The sequence below is a fragment of the Xyrauchen texanus genome, chromosome 2, assembly GCF_025860055.1.
Source record: "Xyrauchen texanus isolate HMW12.3.18 chromosome 2, RBS_HiC_50CHRs, whole genome shotgun sequence".
NCBI lineage: Eukaryota > Metazoa > Chordata > Actinopteri > Cypriniformes > Catostomidae > Xyrauchen > Xyrauchen texanus.
In genome coordinates, this window is record NC_068277.1 from 52,655,720 (window position 1) to 52,678,696 (window position 22,977).

General features: G+C 40.5%; 1 protein-coding gene across 1 annotated transcript in view; it reads right to left on the minus strand.

Moving 5' to 3' along the window:
• The window catches only part of LOC127658767 (disintegrin and metalloproteinase domain-containing protein 33-like), a 198,495-nt gene that overhangs the window by 48,762 nt on the left and 126,756 nt on the right, over positions 1–22,977 (minus strand). The window contains exons 5-6 of the mRNA XM_052148266.1: positions 22,591–22,667; positions 8,792–8,975 (exon numbers count right to left, since the gene is read on the minus strand). Of these exons, the coding sequence (XP_052004226.1) occupies positions 8,792–8,975; positions 22,591–22,667 (261 nt within the window). The remainder of the gene's footprint in view (positions 1–8,791; positions 8,976–22,590; positions 22,668–22,977) is intronic.

Sequence of the window (22,977 nt, forward strand, 5' to 3'; positions counted from 1 at the left end):
TTGAGCAAGGCCCTTAAACCTATCTGCTCCAGGGGTGCTGTATCATGGCTGACCCTGCACTCTGACCCCAGCTTAGCTGGGATATGTGAAAAATAAATAATTTCACCATGTATATGCAGAAATGTATGTCTAATGTGTGACAATTGATCAATTAAATTAAATTTAAATTAAATATAGACTCTTCCCTAATTCTCATTTGTCAACAGCAGGTCAGTTGGGAGTCTTCAATCCTTGGCAATAATGAGAAAGCAAGTGCAAACAGGACAATAACAGCAGGAGAGCTCCCAACTCTTGCTAATAACCTGCAAAAGTTTTATAATAAGCACACATTAGGCACATCAGCAGTCTTACCACTTAACCTGGGCTGAAACGGCTTTCATTTTGTACTGTAATGAGCCAAAACTCATATTTTCTTCTGTTGCAAATTACAGGAACAAATGCATGACCTAAAAATGGATGAAATTGAAGAAACACAATTTACCACAACAGGTTTTCGTCAAGCCGCAATTTTCTCTCTCGTGAGTGCTATGTGGTTATTAGCTATACAGTCATAATAGATTGGAGTGAACAGAACAGAACATTTTTGCATTTGTAAGAAAGAAACTGCCTCTGACATCACACACTGTTCAGTCATGAGATCAGAAATAGAAACTTGGGGATGCCAAGATGGCGGCGAGGTAGGAGGTCGTTCTGAAGTGTCCTCCGGAAAGTTTTAGGTTGGATGATATTACAACCAACATAGTGTACATATTTTATATGAATGAACAAATACATGAGATTGGTGATTAATCTCTCACTTTGAAGCAAATTTATGGGCAGAAGAAAACATAAACAAGCTCCAGTTGCTACCGTGTCAGTGCCTGCACGTGAGTCAAAGATGGATCATGTTCAAAGTGCATGTGACGTTACCATGGAAGCTACCTTTTCATCAGAGAACAAAAACGAATCGAAGATGGAAGAGACAACGAACAAATGGTTTGACTCTCAACCCAAACTTTGTAATCTCCTTGCTACTCCTCTTCCTGACACCCCCATTAAGCCAAGTTTGAAAAAATCTAAGCGCGAGCACAGTGAGTGCTATGACACGTCTGCTGAAATTTTGGCTGCTATTCGTGAGTTTCGCGATGAGATGTTCCAAAAAATGTCTACAATTGACAAGACAACCGCCGTTACTGCAACGCAGATTGAAAGTTTGTCTTCGACCGTACATCAGCTTGTTACTGAGGTGACTAGTCACAAGGAGGCGTTGAAAGTCGTGTCTGCTGAAATCCAGAATCTTAAACAGGTGAACACAACTTTGAAAGAAGAGGTTGGAGACTGCAAGCGGTACAGTTGGAGGTGGACGCCGAAGCTGCACAGGGTGCAGGAAAAAGATGGAGAGGATAGCCGGCGTGTTGCACTCAATATCCTTGGCAAGGTGGTACCTGGAATCAGTGAGAGGATGGAGGATGCAGTGGATATCGCCCATCGTCTCGGCCCGCGAAGAAATGATGGTGCACACAGATCTATAATTATCCTATTTGCTCTTCGTCGTTACCGGGATGCTGTCTGGCAAGGTGCCAGAGGTTGCAGGTTCCTCCGCGACAACAAGCTGCGACTCACTGAGGCCTTATCCCCAGAGGACAGGGTGGCAAGAGAAAAACTTTGGCCCTTGGTAAAGAAAGCCCGAGATGAATGGAAAAAGGCCTCTTTCCGTGGATCGTTTGCTCTAATTGACGGGAAGAGATTTGATTTCGCCAATGTGAAGTAGTTTGCATTGCATTCTTCCGTTCTTTCTGGGTTGAGGTGGTGTTAAGCTATTGTATTTTAGCTGAATACCCTGGTAAATGAATGCCTCATATGTTTGGTCAAAGTCTGATTTATTAACGTTCCAATTTTAATACTCATTTCTAAACTTGACTCTTGTCTTGTTTTGATTTTAGTTAGCACTGATTAATATGTTTGCACAGTTTGCCAGTTCATTTGCCATTTTTTATTTTATTTTTCCCCAGGGTGGGGGAGTCATATTTAAGAAGTGATTATCTAAGTTAAAGATAAGTCATTTTGTTTGTTCTATGACCTCAGTAGGTTGTATATCATTCCTTCCTTTAAGGTAAGGTTTCCGTACAGTTTCTTCAGTCGTTGGTAGTACTTTATTTTTCTTTTCCCTACTTGTTATGGATTTCAAGTTCAGTTCATTTTCTATTATGTCCTTAAATGTAAGAGGTATGCGTGATGTGGTAAAGAGGAAAGCTATTTTTTTATTTTGTAAAAGCTGCGAAACTGATCTAATTTTTCTTCAGGAAACACACTCTTGTGAGTTGGATGTTAAATTCTGGAAGAATCAATGGGGAAATTTAATTTATTATAGTCATGGTTCTAATCACTCAGCTGGGGTTTCAATTCTTCTGCACAAATTTAAGGGACAAATTCTGGAGGTAATAACTTCCAAGTGAAGGTAGATGGATTATTATGACGTTAAAGCAAGATAATTCAACTTTTATTATTTGCAATTTATATGGCTGTAACTCCCTCTCTGCTAACAAAATATTATTTTCTCAAATTACTTGTAAATTGACAGAATTGCTGAATAAATACCCGGGCTCCTTTCTAATTTTAGGCGGTGATTTTAATGAATGTTTAGATAACACACTGGACAGATTTCCTCCTAGAAGCAATGAAGGTCTCAATATTAATCATAATTCTAATAATATTTTATCAATATGTTATTCTCTCTCCCTCACAGATCCTTGGCGTTTTTTTCATCCTGACACACAGGACTTTACTTGGTCAAATGGTAAAATGTCTTTAAAATCTAGAATTGATTTCTTTTTAGTTTCATCTTCAGCCCTGCAATTTGTTAAAAATGTATCTCATTCGTACGCTTCCCTTTCTGATCACAAACAAATCATCTTAAAATTAGGCTGTAATGATGACAGTCGGAAGTTACGTGGTTATTGGAAATTTAATAACTGTCTTTTAAATGATAATATCTTCAATGACAATATAAAAAAATTAATTAACCAATGTTTTCTGATAAAATTCATAATGAGTACAGAGCCAATTGGGATTTTTTTAAATACAGAGCTAGACAAATAGCTATAAAAAGAAGTAAAGATTTAAAAACATCAAAAAATAAAAAAATAACTGAACAAATGGAAAGAGTAAATTCTTTATTGATAGGTAATCTATCTCAGGAAGAGGAGTTAGAATTAAAACAATTACATCTACAAATTAATCAAGCATATTTAGATATTGCCAAAGGTGCCTTTGTTAGGTCCAGGGCTAAATGGCTGGAAGAGGGAGAAGTAAATTCTAGTTATTTTTTCGCTTTAGAGAAGAAGAACTGCAGACGAAATTCTTTGACTGTTCTTAATATTAACGTGTCAACTGCACAGATCCTAATTTGATATCTAATTTTGTCACAGACTTCTACAAAAACATTTACACATCTGTGTTTGATAGTCACAATTGCAACAATTTTATTAAGAAAGTTCAAGCTCATGTTCCAGTTATTGATATTGACTTTAAAGCCTTCTGTGATTCTGATTTGACTATTGAGGAGATTCGAATAGCGCTTCACTCAATGAAGAAAGGAAAATCTCCAGGCAATGATGGATTAACTGTTGAGTTTTATATTCATTTTTGGGAGTTAATCAAACAACCATTGCTTTGTATGTATAAAGAATGTATTGATTCAAAAGAAATGACAGCTTCAATGAAACAAGGCATTATCTCCCTTGTCCCCAAACCAGACAAGGGCACTCTTTTAATAGATAATTGGCGTCCAATTACGCTCCTAACTATCGATTATAAAATTTTAGCCTTGGTTTTTGCTAATAGATTAAAGGTCAAACTTAATCAGTTTGTTGCAGAGACACAATCAGGTTTTATAAAAGATAGGCGTATCAGTAACAACATAAGACTTATTTTAGATCTTTTGGACTATACAGATTTTATACATTCTAAAGCCATGATTCTTTTCCTAGACTTTTATAAAGCTTTTGATACCCTGGAACATGAATTTCCTTTGCAGACTCTCAAGTTATTTGGTTTTGGTGACTTTTTTGTTAATATTATTGAAATGTTTTATAAAGACATTAGCAGCTCTGTCTTAATTAGCTTTAATACTTCTAAGAGTTTTTTCATTACCCGTGGTTTCAGACAAGGCTGTCCTATTTCCCCCTTTTTGTTTATTTTAGTTACAGAACTTTTATCATTAAGTATTATCCATGAACAAAGCTTGGAAGGTATATCCATCTTTGATAGAGAAATTAAAATCTCCCAGTTGGCTGATGACACAACTCTCTTTTTAAAAGATAAGAGTCAATTAACCAAGGCTATAAATGTAATTGAGCAGTTTTCATGTGCCTCTGGATTGAAACTGAATATGTCTAAGTGTGAGATAATGACGCTCTATAAAAGTGACGATTCTTCAATCGATGGTATTTCTGTTAAAGAGACTGTAAGGTATCTTGGTATTTATTTAACAAAAAATTTAACAGCTCGACAACAGCTAAATTTTTCTGGACGGGTCAAGAAAACCAAAACCATCTTTAATCTTTGGCTCCAAAGAGACCTTTCCCTTTATGGGAGGGTTCTTTTGTCCAAAGCAGAAGGATTATCTCGTTTTGTATATCCTTCTCGTTCTCTTTTTGTCAATGACTCTACCGCTAAAGGAATTAACAAAATTTTTCTTGACTTCATATGGAAAAACAAACCTCACAAGCTCAAAAAATCAGTCCTTTCAAATTGTCGAAAAAAAGGTGGACTTGAAGTGTTAGATTTTAGTGATACAGTGAACACCTTTAGGATAAATTGGATCAAAAAATGCTTAACAAACCCTAATTCTATACGGTTTTTTATCCCGAATCATATCTTTACCAAAATTGGTGGCCTCCCCTTTATATTGAAATGTAACTACTTGCCGAACAGATTGCCAGTTGCACTTTCTAAATTTCATCAGCAGGCCCTTCTTGCTTGGAAGTTATGCTACACCCACAATTTTTCACCTCATAAAACCTTTCTATGGAACAACTCTAATATAAGGATCAGGAATAAATCTGTTTTTCTCTCTACATGGTTTAACAGGAATATAATTGGTATTCTCTCAATTTTTGATAAATCCGGTAATTTCTTATCGTATGAAGAATTTATGTCTGTTCATAATTTCCTTTACCATTTAAAGAATATAATGCAGTGCTTAAAGCAATTCCTTCTGGTCTAAGTCATCTTGTTAAATGTCATCTAACCTTTAGTAAGAGTGTCACCAAAGAACCTGATTTGATCTTAGATGGTATAAATATACTTAGTAAGAAATGTAATAATAAGCATATTCGACAGATTTTTCAGAGTAAAAAATATATTGGTGCTAAAGGCAAATTTTATTGGGCCTCTTTTATTGAACGTATAGATTGGAAGGAAGCCTGGTTGTTACCTCATAAGTATTGTATTTCAAATAAGATTAAGGAAGTTCATTTCAAGATCTTACATAAAATATACCCAGTGAATGATACTGTTGCAAAATATATGGATGTTGACAGTTCTTGCTCATTTTGTGGGAATAAGGATGAAACGCTGATCCATTTATTTTTCCAATGTGAAAAAACCCAAAACTTCTGGAATAGGTTATATCTTCATATTGGCAAGCACCTTGATTCTTCCAAATCCTTTCAATTAAAGGATATAATTTGTTACTATAAAGAAGATAAAGCTAGTACTTCAATTAGTTACATTGTTAATTTTGTTATTTTGTTTGGAAAATTTTTTATTCACAAGCAAAAATTCTCTAAATCGCAGCCTACTTTTCCGCATTTCTTAATCGAAATTGATACATTTTTGAAGTCTCTAAGGCTGATTAAAAACAAGAAAAGTGACAGATTCTTGAAATATTATGATGATATTTTTAATAATACCACTGATGCATAATGTTTCCTCTGTGTATGTCTTTTATTTTATTTGTTTATTTTTTATTATTATTTTTATATATATGAAGCTTTATATATATTTGATATAATTTAATTTATGTAGAAGCTCTATGTGTTTTATGCTTTATACCTGCTTGTTATTTGAAACATATTCAATAAACAAAAAAAAAAAAAAAAAAGAAATAGAAACTTGGATAATGTTGAATAATGACTTTCTTTTAATTCCATAATTAATATAATGCATAAAAACATCATGGTTACTGTTGTAACCTCCATTCCCTGAGGGAGAGAACGAGAAGTTGTGTTGATGTAGTGACACTAGGGGTCACTCTTGAGAGCCCTGAACACCTCCCAATATTTGAGAAAAGGCCCATGAGAATTGGCAAGTGGAATTGGCATGCCACTCCCCCGAACATACGGGTATAAAAGGAGCTGGAATGCTACTCCATTCAGATTTTGTGCTGAGGAGCTGAGACAAGGTCCAGCTCAAAAGGTCCTGGGGCCATCTAACGCTATCATACGCATGGGGGAAGTTGTTTTTTTCCTTTCCTATTCTTTCCGAAGGAAAAGACCCTGCGGAGACCACATCCTGCCCAAAAGGGGAGGTCAACATGTGGCAATATGACACATGGGATCAGCAGCCGAACATGGAAGAGTGCGGTGATACGTCCTGCCATGAAAGGGGGATGTACAAACACAGCGAATGGGGGAGAGAGCTCTGCCCAAGGGAGACCGTACCACAGAATATACATCACAGGGGTTACCGGAGTAATCGGCACCTGTGGAGCACCTATCACAGTACAGGGAATATTAGACCCTGTAGTAGGGCTGGCTGCGAACTCCTCTGCCAAGTTCGTGAACCATAGGGCTAGAGAGGAAGGACATCCAGTGTCCGTGACTTCGTGAAATCGATTGTTGGTTAAATCGCATATTTTCGAGGGGAAAGGCGATATACGCAAGCAATACACCCGGCCAGCTGTTCCGTATTACCGAACTCTACCTGTTCGTACCTGAAAGAACACGGGATGAAACCGGCTCAACCCGGAGACTGTAAAATCTCGCGAAGGTATTGGGTGTTGCCCAGCCCGGTGCTCTGCAGATATCTGCTAGAGAGGTGCATTGGCCAGTGCCCACAAGGACACCACACTCCTTGTAGACTGTACTCGAACCCGCAAGGGGGCTGGTAAGCCAATGCAATGGCATCCACGATCCAGTGGGCATGCCTCTGTTTAGAGACAGCATCTAAAGCTGTGCGTGCGATCCAAGTAGGTGTGCAGAGCATGCAACGGACACAGCAACGACAGGGCTGGGTCTGCTTCCTCCTGGGGCAGTGCTTGCACGTTCACCACCTGATCCCAGAAAGGGCTCGTGGGAACCTTGGACAAATAGCCCGGTCGGGGTCTCAGTATCACATGGGAATCTGCCGGACCGAGAACGCTTGCAGGTCCCCCACCCTCCTGATGGAGGTGAGCGCAATCAGGAGGGCTGTCTTTAAGGACAGGGCTTTCAGCTTGACTAACTCTTGGGCTCAAAAGGCCCAAGAGGACCACGGAGAGATCCCATGAGGGGAAGAGGCATGGCCTGGAAGGATTCAGCCTCCAGGCACCTCTGAGGGACCTGATGACCAGCTTCACCCTTCAGCCTCTCCTGCAGGAAGGAAAGCACTGACCCAACTACACATCTCTGGGGGTCTTCGGTTCGGGAAGAACACCAATTCATGAACAAATGCCACTTCAGTGCATAAAGGGAGCTCTTGCTTGAGTGATCATGTCTACCACTGCTGGTGGTAGGCCAATTATATTTCTGCATCCTGTCCAAGGGCCAGACGTGGAGGTTCCATGGTGCCAGATTGTGCCCCATCCCTGAGAGAGAAGGTCCTTCCTCAGAGGAATCTGCCAGGGAGGTGCTGTCGCGAGGAGTGTTTGGTCCCAGAACCAAGTCTGGGTGGGCCAGTATGGGGCCATGACGGTGACTTGTGACCTCGTCGTCCCTGACTTTGCACAGGGTCTCACTGGGGGAAATGGGTATTTGCACAGCCCCCGGGGCCAGCTGTGTGCCAGTGCGTCTGTCCCAATGGGGCAGTTTTCCCAGTTGACCTGAAGCCCTAGACGGCTGAGGTGCCTGAGCACCAAATCCCTGTGCGTGCACAGCAACTCTCAAGAGCGTGCTAGAATCAGCCAGTCGTCGAGGTAGTTGAGTATTCGGAAGCCCACTTCCCTTAACGGGGCAAGAGCTGCCTCTGCGACTTTCGTGAAGACGTGAGGGGACAGGGACAGGCCAAAGGGGAGGACCTTGTACCGATACGCCTGGCCGTTGAAAGCAAACCGTAGGAATGGTCTGTGTCGAGGTAGACCGAAATGTGAAAGTATGCGTCCTTCAAGTCTACTGCCGCGAACCAATCTTGATGCCGGATGCAAGTCAAAATGTGTTTCTGTGTCAGCATCTTGAACAGCAGTCTGTGTAAGGCCCATCATCGGACTCAAATTGTGAAATAGTGGTTCAGGGAGCATGAGGAATAATTTTCACACATGAATTGGCCACCACAAAGTCCTGACCTTAACCTCATTGAAAGTCTTTGGGATGTGCTGCAGAAGACATTACAAAGTGATGACTCTCCTGTTATCAATACAAGATCTCGGCCAAATATTAAAGCAACTCTGGATGGAAATAAATTTTGTGATGTTGCATATGGTTGTCGAAACAATGCCACGGACGAATGCACACCGTAATCAAAGTTAAAGGGGATTTTAGGCAGGCAGTGTATTTAAAAGACAAATATTCCACGTTCTCTCTAAATTATGTACTCTCTTAATTAAAATGGCATGCTTAATAATTATAGTACAATTAGCAAAATTCGATTTAATGTAATTTAATTACTAACTGACCCTTTGATGCAAAGGTTTAAGGTGACCACTGAACAGGCTTGGGTGTCCAGTCTGGTGGCTGTGCCCACAAATACCGCTTTTGACTGGCAGGTCCTCAGTGCTATAGAAGGTATGATGGAGTGCCTCCTGCCCCCCAGTTGGCTCCAGGTAGTAAGTGTCTTTTGAGTTCAAGACAATCAGGCCTCTGCAGAAGAAAATTGGAGAAATACAAGTTAAAATGCTTAATTAAAGGAGTAGAACTGTAACTGAAGTTTTATCAATAACAATGTAAGATGAGCAAAATTTGGCCACACAGATTAGTCTGTTATACACTGCGTAATCTGAGTATAGGACGAAACTGCAACTCTGTAAAAATCTTATATATGTCATTACTACAATTCGGTGACATTCTGGCTTTGGAACTTCTGAAAAATAAATAATTCTTCTACAAGAATGTCTCATCATTACAAGGGACAATTTAAAGATTGTATTAATCATTCTGGTCAAGTTAAAGGACATCCAGTTAAATGGGCAGCATCATTGTGGCAATACAGGGTGGACATTCGGTGGCTAAATTAGCCACTCGTCTGTGATTGATATCTAGAAAACACCATTGTAAACTAATATTGATAATTTTATTTGTTAGCTTAAATACTGTATATTACAGTTTTAAATTTACATTCCCACATATCTTTCCAACGTTATGCTTGACAACATATGACTAACACCACAAAATAAAGGACAACATAAATAAATCAAAAGTTACAAACTTCAGATAAGTCAAAAATATTTTGCAGAATGGTGGATGTCAACCTCCAGCTTGTGATGTAATTTCATAACATATACCTTCAAAGAAAGGTAATGGTATCATGACAAAACAGGGTGGACAATAAGTCTAGGGACACACAAAAATCAGTACAAATGATACATTTACCACAAACTAATTCATTTTATTGAGTGAATGTAATACTCGTAACTGTATGAGGAAAAAATAGAAATCCAATGATAAAGCATTTCATTTTGTCAAAGATTTATGATGAGGAGTTTTGCTGACATGAGGACGTGAAATAGTTGAAAAGGATTTCAGTTATTTAAAATATAGCTTTTAAGCCCACAGAAGTGTTTAACATTGTAAATAGTCTTTATTCTTTTTAATAAGCCTTTTGAAATTGTAATCGGTTGAAATTAAACAAAATAAATTACTGCACACACTTGTACTGGGACTTAAATGTAATTGAATTGTGAAATTACCAATTTCATATGGGCACTGCTTCACATTGAAAAGGTTTAACATGAAAATAGTATATTTCTCTTTCGATTAGTGTCATTGTTTTGGCAGTACAAGGGTAATGAAAGAAAATCACATAATGTTTTGAATTAAAAGTGCAGCAGTCCCCCCACCCCCTCTCTCTTCCTGAAGAGCTCTGACACATGCAATAAGATGTAATGCCATGTCATGAGTAGGTGCGTTTACTGGTGTTTTTCAATCCCAATGGTGGAAAACAATTAACATGCACTTGAATGCTATATGACTGACAGAAAACATGACAGAATACGTGTGCTGATTGTTATTTATCTCCCCAGTTGCTTCTTTCAAGTGTAGCGTCCATGTAAAGCCAATATCTCACATAACTCATGCGAAAGGTGTGTGTTAATTTCTCTCGATTGGTGAAAAATTCTCAGCAGTTTGGGTGTGTCGCTTATGGATTTCATACGTAACGCAATTTTTTCCCTCAATTAGGGGACGATTCCTTATTTTACGGGATGTTTGGCAACATATATGTTGCTAATTAATTGTAACTGATACTGCATTAGCTTGAGGATCTCTCTCCCTCTCTCTCTCTCTCTCTCTCTCTCTCTCTCTCTCTCTCTCCCTGTCTACTCACTGAAGGCGGTGACAACGGTTGTCAGGGGTGGGGAATGTTGGAATTCAGTGATAATGCACCAATTGCAACAAAGAATCGCATGTTTCAAAAAAGAGAATTGGATACAGTTAAAGGGAAACTAACACGACAGTAGATTATGGACTTCTAAAGCAGCAAAATGGGTATACCGAAGGTATACACAAATATTTATCCTTAGAAGTCGTTATACGCAAACAGCCCTGGGAAAAATGTATGTATATGGCGTATACACCACTGATGATGACTGAGACTGACATTCTGTCTTACAGATGTTATGTTAAGTCAAAACGTGTTTGGAACAACATGTGAGTAAACATTGACAGCATTTATATTTTTGGGTGAACTATCCCTTTAAGTACAGAGTCTTGTCCCTTTGTCTTTTCTCTGATTTTCACATACTTCTTTGCCTTTAAATCAGTGTTAGCGCCAGGATGAGGGGACCGCACTTTGAAACTGCAAGCTTTTTTTCTTGTTTTAAAACAAAAAGTTATAAGAAACTGTCTGACAATTTATAGACTGTTAGACACAGCCACATCTTATTTAGAAATTGATTATCTTGACCTGTACTCTACCCTCCCCCGTAGTGCTTCTGCTGCCTCAAATCACAGTTTGTAATGTTGTGATTCCCCTCACAGCTGGTTTGTTTGGTTCTTGGCTCAGAACCTTGTCCAATCAAATGATTTCAAGAATGAGAATGCATTCAACCCTCTACAACTGTTCAGCACATCTGGCTGTGTTCTAACTGATTGTGATCATGCTCTTCGCAGAGCACTTTGGAGGAAGCAAAAACGTCTAGGTTACTGTTATATCCGCCGTTCCCTGATGGAGGGAACGAGACATTGTGTTGAATGAAGTGACACTAGGGGACTTTCTTGAAGGCCTCGGTTACCTCTGAACTTGAGAAAAGGCCAATGAGAAATTGGCAGACAGAATTTGCATGTCCCTTCATTTACCCTTATTACCTTTGCCTATATTGAATGACATACGGTTATAAAAGGAGGGAGTCATGCATCTGTTTATTCAGGTTTTGCACTGAGGAGACGAGAATACGGTTTGACCGTCACGGCCGCATTAACAACAGGGCTAGGCGGCCAGAGCAAGGAGGGGGCCCGTGATTGGCTGTGGAGCAGATTGACTACTACTAGCCATCTGATTGCCAAAGCCTTACCACGCCCCCCACAAATTAGCCCTGTTATTCAGTGGCGCTTTGCCGTATATTCGTAGGCCTATCAGATGATGGCTGCCTGCGCCTTATTAGAATATACGCGTCAACCAATCAATCGCCGCCTCCACTCTTCACTTCATTCTAGACTATTCTTAAATTTGTCAGTCACGAATTATCTTCGTCGCATAGCTAAAAATGTCATATTTTAAAAAAACATGTGCGAGTGGGGCTCAAAAAAGAAATGTTTAAAAGCTAAACAGCAGAGGAAACATGAGCTGCTCAGTAAAAACCCCAAGCTATCGGGTTATTTTACTAAAGCTGATGATCACGGAGAAGTTGTGGAACAGCAAGTGGGCCGGGCACATGTTGGAGCAGATAAAGACACAGCGTCATCATCGACATCGACCCCACCAATTTTCGGTAAGTTTGATTATTAACTTGATGGATGTGATATTGCTTATTGTGTTTGATCAAACTCTATATTCGCCTAAAGGGCTGGCGATAATATATAGGTAGAAATATGTCAATTTTGCTGCGCCATCATGATGTAAGTTTATAATTTAAACGCGTTTTTAAGCATTGTGGTTTAGATACAAATTATTTTAAACTGCTCAGGCACAGTAAGCAGCGGGAGAAAATTCATTTTGTAAATGCTCGTTTTAAAACCATGGTGAACTTGAGACGGTTTTGCACAGCGCACTTGAGTTCCGACCCTGAGGTCTTAAACCTTGAACCAAAAACATGTCGTCATGTGTATCTCAGACATACAAAAGTGACATACAAAGGGAGAGACGACGTAAAAAGCAACCAGATGAGTCATCTGTGGCAGATTCACTGAGTACAATGTCAGGAAGACAGAAGTTTCAAGTTTGTGTGTTTAATGTCATAATTGACAAACTTGTGGCTGAGCTTGATCGGCGCTACAAATCATACAAAGATCTTGAGCAAAGTTTTGGATTTCTGAGCAACATGCATACAATCACCTCTGAAGAACTACATTCTAATGCTATGTGTCTTCAGAAGAAATACCACACGGATTTGCAAGACGATTTCCCTGATGAAATTGCTCAATTCAAGGACTTTACCAAAAATGAGAAAAAAAAAAAGTGCCGTAGCCTTGCTTCAGCTCCTGAGGAAGAAAAACCTGCAGTCTGTGTTCCCTAATATAGACATAGCTCTTCGTATTTTCTTGACTTTGCCTGTGACTAACGCCAGTGGAGAGCGTTCTTTTTCCAAACTGTCTTTGGTCAAAAATCGTCTTCGTTCATCTATGTTACAAGAGAGACTAAACCATCTTACTTTGATGTCCCTGGAAAATGACATTCTCCGATCCCTTGACTTCAGTGACATTATCAAGGACTTCTCTTTCCGCAAAAGCAGGAAAAAAAGATTTTAAGGTAAGCTATTTTCTTAATTGTATATTGTAAAGGAATTGCAACTGTTATTCTGAATGATTCTAGATTATATTTATGTAAAAAAACTTCAGCAGTGTTTTAGAAAAATGTGTTGTTGTTTTTTCTCTCTCTCTGTAGTTGGTGACCTAAAGTGGTGGGGGGGCCCTGCAGTAACTCATAGCCCCGGGGCCCAGTGAGCTCTTAATGCGGCCCTGTTGACCGTTACAGTGGCTCGGTTCAGTGTCGTGGCCGGGGGGACACAATGTCTTATTCCCCCCATCAGGGAACGGAGGTTACAACTCGTGTTGTGTCGAATGAAGCTATTTAATCACGCCATGCGTGCACGGGAGCTGCTGGTGCAGGTGCGGGCAGGCAGTTGCGTGCCAAAACAGCAGGCTGTGTCAGACTGCACGTACCCTTCTCCAACACCCCATTAAAACGTCATAAACTTTCTAGGTTCCCTGCATCCAGAAGGGGGGGGGGGGTGACAAGCCACACGCCAAGCATGGGAGCAGGCCGCGATAGTTGCGCCTTTTCTCTCTCTCTGTTTCTCGCATAGAGTTAAAGCAGCTGGGGCCATTTAACGCTAAAACACTCATCAGGGAAGGCATTCTTTTCCAACTACTATTCGAACAGGGGGAAAAGACACTGCGGAGACCACATCCTACCCAGGCTGTAGGAGGTTAAATGTGGCGAATACGTCACGTGGGTTTTCAGCCCACATGTGGAAGTGGCGTGGTGGTAGATCCTACCTGCTGAGTAGGAGGAGTTGTTACAAACTCACAAAAAGTGACCGGGGGGTAGAGGGGACTGCCCAAGGGAGACGCGGGTCCGCCGGTAGGGGGAATGTACCACGGAAAATACACAAAGGGGGATTAGGAGGGAGACAGCCTCCCCTCCAGCCTCTCCTGCAGAAACAAGAGCAATGACCTGACTCTCAAGCTTGCTCTTTACCCAGTTGACCTGAAGCCCTAGACGGCTGAGGTGCACAGTAACTCTCGAGAGTGGGCTAGGATGAGCCAGTCATCGAGGTAGTTGAGTATGCGGATGCCCACTTCCCTTAGCAGGCAAGGGCTGCCTGTGAAGATGCGAGAGGTCAGGGACAGGCCGAAGGGAAGGACCTTGTACTGCTATGCCTGGCCGTCAAACTCGAACCGTAGGAAGGGTCGACGTTGAGGCAAGGTAGAAACATGGAAGTACGCGTCCTTCAGGTCTACCGCTGTGAACCAATCCTGATGCCGGACCCAGGTTAGAATGTGTTTCTGCGTAAACATCTTGAACGGGAGTTTGTGCAAGGCCCAGTTGAAAACTTGCAAGTCCAGGATTGGTCGTAAGCCGCAGCCTTTTTTGGGTACGATGAATTAAGGGCTGTATAAACCCTTCTTCATCTCGGCTGGGGGACAGCCTCTCTTGTGTCTTTGAGTAAAAGGGTCACGATCTCAGCACATAGGGTGTTGGCGTCTTCGCCGTGCACCGAGTTAAAAAGGGGGCGGGGGCCTGGCGAACAGGATTACTTAGCCGTGTCGGATGGTCCTGGCCAGCCAGTGCGACGGGTTGGGAAGTAAAAGCCATGCATCCAAGCTTCGTGCGAGGGGGACTAAGGGGACGATCATTTTTGACATACCTGGTGGGGCTTTGCAGCAGGGTGGAGCAGGTAGTGTTGCGTCCGGATGCAAAGGCACATCCCGAGTTCATATTTGGTGCTGAGAGAAGAATGAGAGATTTTACCTTGCTCTGCGCACCCGACAGGGAGCGGGTTAGTGACTGAGGAGGAGGTCATGTGTAGGCGTCCCCTGGACTCATTAGACAGCAGTAGTGGGTCCGGAAGCGAGGGGTCCATGTCCAGGGTGCCGGGACTGCCAGAGTGTGGCCCTGGGTTGCCGTGAGAATGACATTTGTGGGCCAGATGACCCAGCAAACGAGGAAATAGCACTTTCATTGAGAATGTGGGTACAGCAGCCCGAAAGGGGTAAGGAAATAAGGGTAAATTAAGATTCTCCTCCCGGCCCTCCACCTGGTAATGGAGTGTTCTGTTTACCAGCTTCGGAGCAAACGTCTCGTTCCCTGTGTCGTCCGTCTCAAGAACACTTGGGAGCCTTCCAGGTCCTCGAGGACGTCCGAGAGACGGGGGCGTGCACTTTCTGTGGGACACTCGGCGCTGGGGATGAGAGATGGACCCAGGTTGAGGCAGAGCTGCCTGACGTTTGGAAGCCGCAGGGGGATGCCCTCGGTGAGCAGACGGAGCATGGCTCATGCTGGAACGGCGGCAAGGCATGATGTGAGAAATGGCCTCTGTCTGTTTCTTCACCACCAAAAACTGTTGGGCGAAGTCGATGACGGTGTCGCCAAATAGGCCGAGCTGGGAGACAGGGGCATTGAGAAAGCGAGCTTTGTCTTCCTCTCACATCTCGACCAGGTTCAGCCACAGGTGACATTCCTGGACCACTATGTTGGCCATCTTTGACCTCCGTGGCCCTGAGGGCGAGGTCGGTCGCAGAGCGCAGTTCCTGCAGCACCTCGGTGCCATGCAGGGTGGAGGTGGCCTGTCCGGTGGCGCTGTAGGCTTTGGCGGTCAGTGACGACGTCATCCTACAGGCCTTGGAGGGGAGCACCAGGGTAGTGAGAGCGGACGAACGAGGAGGTCGGTAGTGGGCAGTGAAAGGTGCCCTCCACGACCTCATCAGCTCATTGTGCACCTCAGGGAAGAAAGGAACCGTGGAGGGCTGCGGGGAGGACAGATTGTTCCAGTCCAACCTCACGCTCAGGCCGGCCCAGTCAAGCATGTCAGCCATCTGGGCGTCAGCCTCAATTTCTCATTGGCCTTTTCTCAAGTTCAGAGTTAAACAAGGCCTTCAAGAAAGTCCCCTAGTGTCGCTTCATTCGACACAACGTTGAGTTTCTTAGCATGTACAGCACAAGTAAGTGTTATTTATTCATTGTTTAGTGTATTGAGATTCAAAACATAGATATATTATCTTTTACTAACTTGTTTCTCATTCATCTGCATTCGACTTGCACAATGGATCCAGCTTCATCGCATGCAAAGACCATGATTTGCTGTGTGCATTTGTGGGCTGGTTATGGTTTAATGTTGTCAGTTAGATCATCGTTCGGGTCTCAAGTTTCGGAAAAGCTGGCTGGTATTAAGATTCTCAAGTTTCCCTGGTAAGCGGGTCTGGCATGAGCAGCATTGTGGAAAGGTGTTTGTGTGTGTGTGTGTGTGTGTGTGTGTGTGTGTGTGTGGCTGTAAAGTAAAGCCTATTGCCTATTTAAAAAAATGTGATGAGTCATTGAACATATCCCATGCCCACTTCCTGTTTCTGTAGGAATAAATGTCAAAACACCAAAACGAACTGCGCTCGTCAAGGCACTTCACAGAGACTTTAAAAATGCCAGTTAAAAAGAGCCAAGCAGAGCACAAGCAGCCATAGGCAGATCTCTAAATCTATGAATTCATTTTATCTTCCCCTTTTCTCTCAAACACAGACATGCACAGAGTGGAATTTTAATGTCTCTTGATTCTTCCTCTGGCCCCAATATAGTTATCTGCAGTAAGTGGAGCAGGTTTTACACTCAATAATGTTATGCATTTACTAATCAAAGGGAACGGAAAGGTCACTGAAACAGTGCTGGATTTAAGGCCTCCCTGAGCACCTCTGCTCTCTAACTTTTAAGAATGGTGCTTAAAAGTTTTAAATCTAAAGAAATGAATTGTACTTATGGTAATTAATTGTACTTATTGGGGAGTAATAGAATATGTGTAATGGGAATACGTATTTAAAATCCAAATATAAGTAACTGTATTCCACTACAGTTACAATTTATATAATTGGTAATTAGAATACAGTTACATTCAAAAAGTATTTTGATTACTGAAGAGATTACTTTGCCTTTTATTGTCATTTGTTTCATTTAATATTTAGTCCTTTCAGATGGAAAACATTTATACATATAAATGATGCGATCCAAAGTGCATTTGAACAGCAGTGAAACACTTTCTTATGATGTGTTACATTCATACGAGCAAACAGAGAAGTAAGTTTGAAGCAAAAGAAAAATAAATAAATCTTGTGTAAATTGAGAGCTTTATGCTAAGCTAAAATGCTATTCCTAGCCATTTTACATGCACATGTTACCAGGCACAATCATATTTTTTTCTAGTTAGATCTTTGATTTTGGGCAAAAATCTTATTCTTGAGAATCATTTAAAAATCCTTAAAACAAGACCAATTTGATTTATCAAGAAACAACACTATATTAATATATTAAGATATTTAGGTTTTTCAGAGAATTTTTTAACATGTGTATTTTGTTTTACTGTACTGAAGTTTTTATAATCAAAACAAGTGAAACAATCTACCAGCATTGAAGAAGTCATCCAAAGGATTTAGAATACTTTACTGACCTTGAGTAATCTAATGGAATATGATACAAATTGCATTTTACATCATGTATTCTGTAATCTGTAGTGGAATACATTTCAAAAGTAACCCTCCCAACCCTGCTTATGGTGTACACTCACATGAGATGGCCTAGAAAATGCTGTTCGCTTAGTCATATTGGCAGCCATGCTGAGATCACATGACCAGCTGAAGACTACTATTTCAGTAACCCCTTTATACAGCGCAACAGTGACCACCCAGTTTTTCTGCAGATCTGGTTCAGGAACTATTTTTTCCATTTATTTTCTCCATGTAGATTTACAGAAATATCTTTAAACAGGATTATAAGCCATGAACAAAGTGGCATGACTCTTGCGGGAACCATGGGTGTGGTACTTCTGCTTCAGTATAGAGTGAGGGTGGGGCACTGCTTCGGCAGTATAGATTTCAGACTGGAAGATTGTGGCGCTTGAAGGTGAAGCGCTTCCCTCTGCTGCATCTACGACATGGAGCCTGTGAATCATAGAACATGAGGCTCGCAAAAGTCTCAGTTCACAATGGTGGGAAGAAGGAACAACGAAATGAATCATGTATTGCTCCCATCCCCACCTCCCCAATCAAAGCGAGGGCCTGAACAACAAAAGGATGTGGGGGTCCGCTGCCTCCAGGTGACAAGATCCAGACCTCCAGTTTGCTGCTGGACCGATGCCAGGAGAACTGACACTGGGACAAAGTAAGAAGTTGCTGTTGTGCTCTGATAATTGTACGATTAGGTGGGTATGCTCGTCTTGAACTTACATTTAGTATCTTCAAATATTTTCACGTTTATTGCAACATTTTCAAATACAGTCATGCAAAAAAGGGCCATCAGAATGGAGAAAAAAATGTTGGTGCTTGAGTATTTCTATAACTGCTGATCTCTTGGGATTTTCATGTACAACAGTCTCTAGAGTGATAAAAATTAGTAAGTGGCATTCCTGTGTGCGAAAACAGCTTGTTAATGACAAAGATCAGAGGAGAATGGCCAGACTTGTCCAAGCTGACAGGACGATGACAGTAACCTAAATAAACAAGCATTAAAACAGTGCTATGCTGAAAAAAAATTGAGGCGGATGGGCTACAGCAGCAGAAGAACCCTCCGGGTACCACTACTGTCAGTTTAGAACAGGAAACTGAAGCTGCAGTGGGCACAGGCTCACCAAAACTGGACAGTAGATGATTGGAAAAATGTTACCTGGTCTGACAAATCTGGATTTCTGCTGAGGTACACAAATGCTAAGCCCACTGCAGCCTCAGATTTCTGTTCTTGGCTAACAGAAGTGGAACTCAACGTGGTCTTCTGCTGTGTTCCGTCATGTAAGAAAAAAATCCATTGATGGGATAACCTGGTCATTCAGTACATTCAGGAAGCCAGCTGATTTCAGCCCATCCGCCTCAAGGTTTGACGTGATGTACATTCTGAGATGCTGTTCTGCTCTACAATTGTACAGAGTGGTTATCCCAGTTACCGTACTGTCAGCTCAAACCAGTCTGGCCATTCTCTGTTGACCTCTCTCATAAACTAGGCGTTTTCATTCACAGAATTGCTGCTCACTGGTAGTTTTTTGTTTTTCAAACCATTCGCTATACACTCAAAAATCATGCTACGGTTGAAATCATTGAGATCACATTTTTTTCACCATTCTGATGGTTTAAGTGAACATTAACTGAATTTCCTGGCCCATATCTGCATGATTTTATACATTACACTGCTGCCACATGATTGGCTGATTAGATAATCGTATGAATAATTAGATGTACAGGTCTACCAAATAAAGTTGCCGGTGAGTGTATATACAAATATTTAAGTAGTTTTAGAATGTAGTGAGACCATCTCGAAAACTTCATTCTCATTGCTTTATGGACGTAGCCAGTCACTACTAAGCACTTTTGCCGTGATTTACATTTCCATGGTAACAGTAACTTCTGTGGTCTCTCTTTTCTGGATTACTGGACGTTTAGTTCATGCTAACGTACACGTGGTGTTTCTTAATTTTGACTTCAATATTAACAGATAAAATACTATTTCCCATTAACAGTAATGTCAATCAGTGCTTAATTTGTTTTATATTGCTAACAAGAGAGATTTATTGTTATTGGAAGAGTGTTTTTTTTTGGCTTCACATTGTTCACAATGGGTCCAAATCCATTTATTTGCAAAACCTTTTGTTTACGCCCCAGGGCTTCCAACTATTGTCTTCAGAATGGGAATTGTCATTTTCCGAAGTTGACAACTCAAGCAAGCATAAATGACATCATAATGGATCCTGACACCAAAACTGTAGGCAAATTTGGCTTTGATTTGATTTGCCTTGGCATAAACCTAATGATATTCATGAAAATAAATATTTAATAATCAAATTAAAACAAAATATATAAAATATCATTACATGACTAGTCAATTTAAAAATCAGTTGATGTCTCTATTAACTGCAGACAATAGAACATATCAGCACATGACCGCCAATGACCTGAGGGTAAAGAAACATAAGAGACATCTTAAGAAACAAACAAATAAAAAGCTAAATGAAAATGTACAGTGCTTATTATGTTTGCTCTTGAAAAAACTTGCAACAGCTGTTTAATGACTTGATCTGTCATCATAAGAAATTCAAGACCATTGATTATATCTAGAGACAGACCCTCCTGGGGTGTGCCTATATAACACTGTTATAGTCATACAACTGGCTCTTTTACTCTATATCACAATAAACTCTGCATAGGAATGCATAGGAACTCTGCATAGGAACTCTGCGTAGGCATAGGAATGACTACTCTTATATGAACTGGAATGCAAGCACACTTTAGGGAATCTTGATTCATTCCAGAAATATCTGAATTGCTGGACTCTTGAACTCTCCCTAGACTCTCTGATTTCAGACTGTTTTCCAGAGTAAATAACATTTTCCTCCAGCTACATTCAACCATGCGTAGCCAACACATGCTCTTGTACTTCCAATTATTCAAACTGTTGTTAAGATCTTCATAATGACTTTCATAAATTAGATGATGCTAATCAGATGAGTAGTTTTTGTATTTTCAAGCATGAATATACACTATTATGAAGACCTTTACACCTAATTAGTCATCCAATTATCTAATCAGCCAATCAAGCATAAAATCATGCGGATACGGGTCAGGAGCTTCAGTTAATGTTCACTGTGGCATGATTGTTGGTGCCAGACGGGCTGGTTTCAGTATTTCTGTAACTGCTGATCTCCTGGGATTTTCACACACAACAGTCTCTATAATTGACTCAGAATGGTGCCAAAAACTAAAAACATCCAGTGAGCGGCAGTTCTGCAGACGAAATGTCTTGTTGATGAGAGAGGTCAACAGAGACTGGCCAGACTGGTTCGAGCTGGCAGAAAGGCTACGGTAACTCAGATAACCCCTCTGTACAATTGTAGTGAGCAGAATGCACAACTCGTCGAACCTTGAGGCGGATTGGCTACAAAAGTTGAAGACCACGTTGTGCAATTTGATCCATAGTGTTCCTATTAAAGTGCTTAGTGAGTGTATCTGAAAATATATTAATCTAATTCTATTGACATACCTAACTGTTTAAATGTAAATGAACTAATAATATAAAAAAAATTTAATTTTATGAAATTTCTGATGACCCTCATGTTTACCTCTTTTACCTCAAAGCCCATCTTTGCAATACATGTTTAATAAAATTATTACAAATAGAAATCCTTTATTTATCCTTTATACAATACTTTTCGCAGATACTTATTTATTTACCAATTCAAAGGCAACTTGGACACCACATATAATATGTTTCTGATGCATGTCACTAAAAATATAAATTGAGCACCATTCAAAACAATTTGGCTGTGTCAAAGCCTTGCATTTATACATTTTTCAGTAAAGTATGACAACCTATCAAAGATACAGAGGTTTGATTTGTATCTCTGTAGGCGACTGGCTTAAATTCAACTGAATCAGACAGTGGGCAGACACTGCTTCAAGGCAGTTTGTGGATCATGTTTATACATAGAGAGGAAGCAGCTTGAATGAGGCCTGTGCACAAAAAACTATTAACATTTTGTTAGGGCTCCTGTAATAGTCATTAGCTGTTATATTAAATAGCATCCCAACATCCTGGCCAAACTATTTCCTCTCTCCACAAATAAAGCACAAACAATTTCCAGCATATGCAAAAAAAAAAAAAAAAAAAAAGAAAGACCAACACACCATTTGCAAGCACAAATGAAGGGTAACTGTTTATCAGCAAGATCTACATCAACTCAGACAGCAGAGTAATATGAATATGTTTAAGCATGTTATATATACAATACTGATGATGAGGATGACTTGCTGCTTCAGTTATAAGCTAGCTCAGGTGCGTTATAGGAATGTATTTGTGTGTGCCATGGAGACTTCCTGGCTGGTTTGTAATAAAGCACATTCTCTCATGCAAACACATTTCCAGAAATACTTGCTCACAAACAGCCTAATCCACACCAAACAACTGAACAAAATAGCAGCAAAACTTTAATATAAAGGTTCTGTACATTAACAATGAACACTAATTTTACAGCATCTATGAATCTTGGTGAATTTCCACTTATACTAAATGGAAATTCATTGTTTAAAAAGGGTGTGAGCCCTGATATTTACATTAACCAAGATTAATAAATGCTGTAAAATATTGTTGTTCATTGTTAAATCATGATCCTTAATGCATTGACTAATGTCTTTAATGCATTGACTTAATGCATGACTAATCTAATTGTAATGTCTAACAACAAAACCTATCATACAATAATAATGCTCATAGGATGCTCATACAAACAAATAGTGTGCACACAAATCATCTTGAGTACTGGGGAATTTTAGCATTCCTGAGACACATGACCAAATGAATTGAATTGATTGTGTTCTGTGCTGACCCATGAGAATCCAATTATGTAAGAGATGGATCACATACCTCATTCCAAAACATGTGCTCAGAGCGACCCAAGAGTCTGCATGACCCCTGACCCTCCCGTGATAGAAGCAATGATCCTAGAGTTAGAAAGAGCAGAAGAGATTATATGAGAGAAAGTAAAGGTCACAGACAAGCACATGTATAAAAGATGGCAGTTTGAAGAACAGACTGGGGTCGGGGTAAAAGGTACACTTTTAAATTTTGGTTTGTGTTGTGGCAAAATTGATATGGCAGTCGTTTTGGACTAATGTCCGTCCTGTCAGAATTACTGTATTAAATAACAGCTGGGAGATTCTACTCCAAGCTGTTCAAGTCCTCCAATGTGAAGACTCAGAAATGATTTGTTCCTATGCTATGGCAACGCTCTTAATGCCAAAATTGATCCAT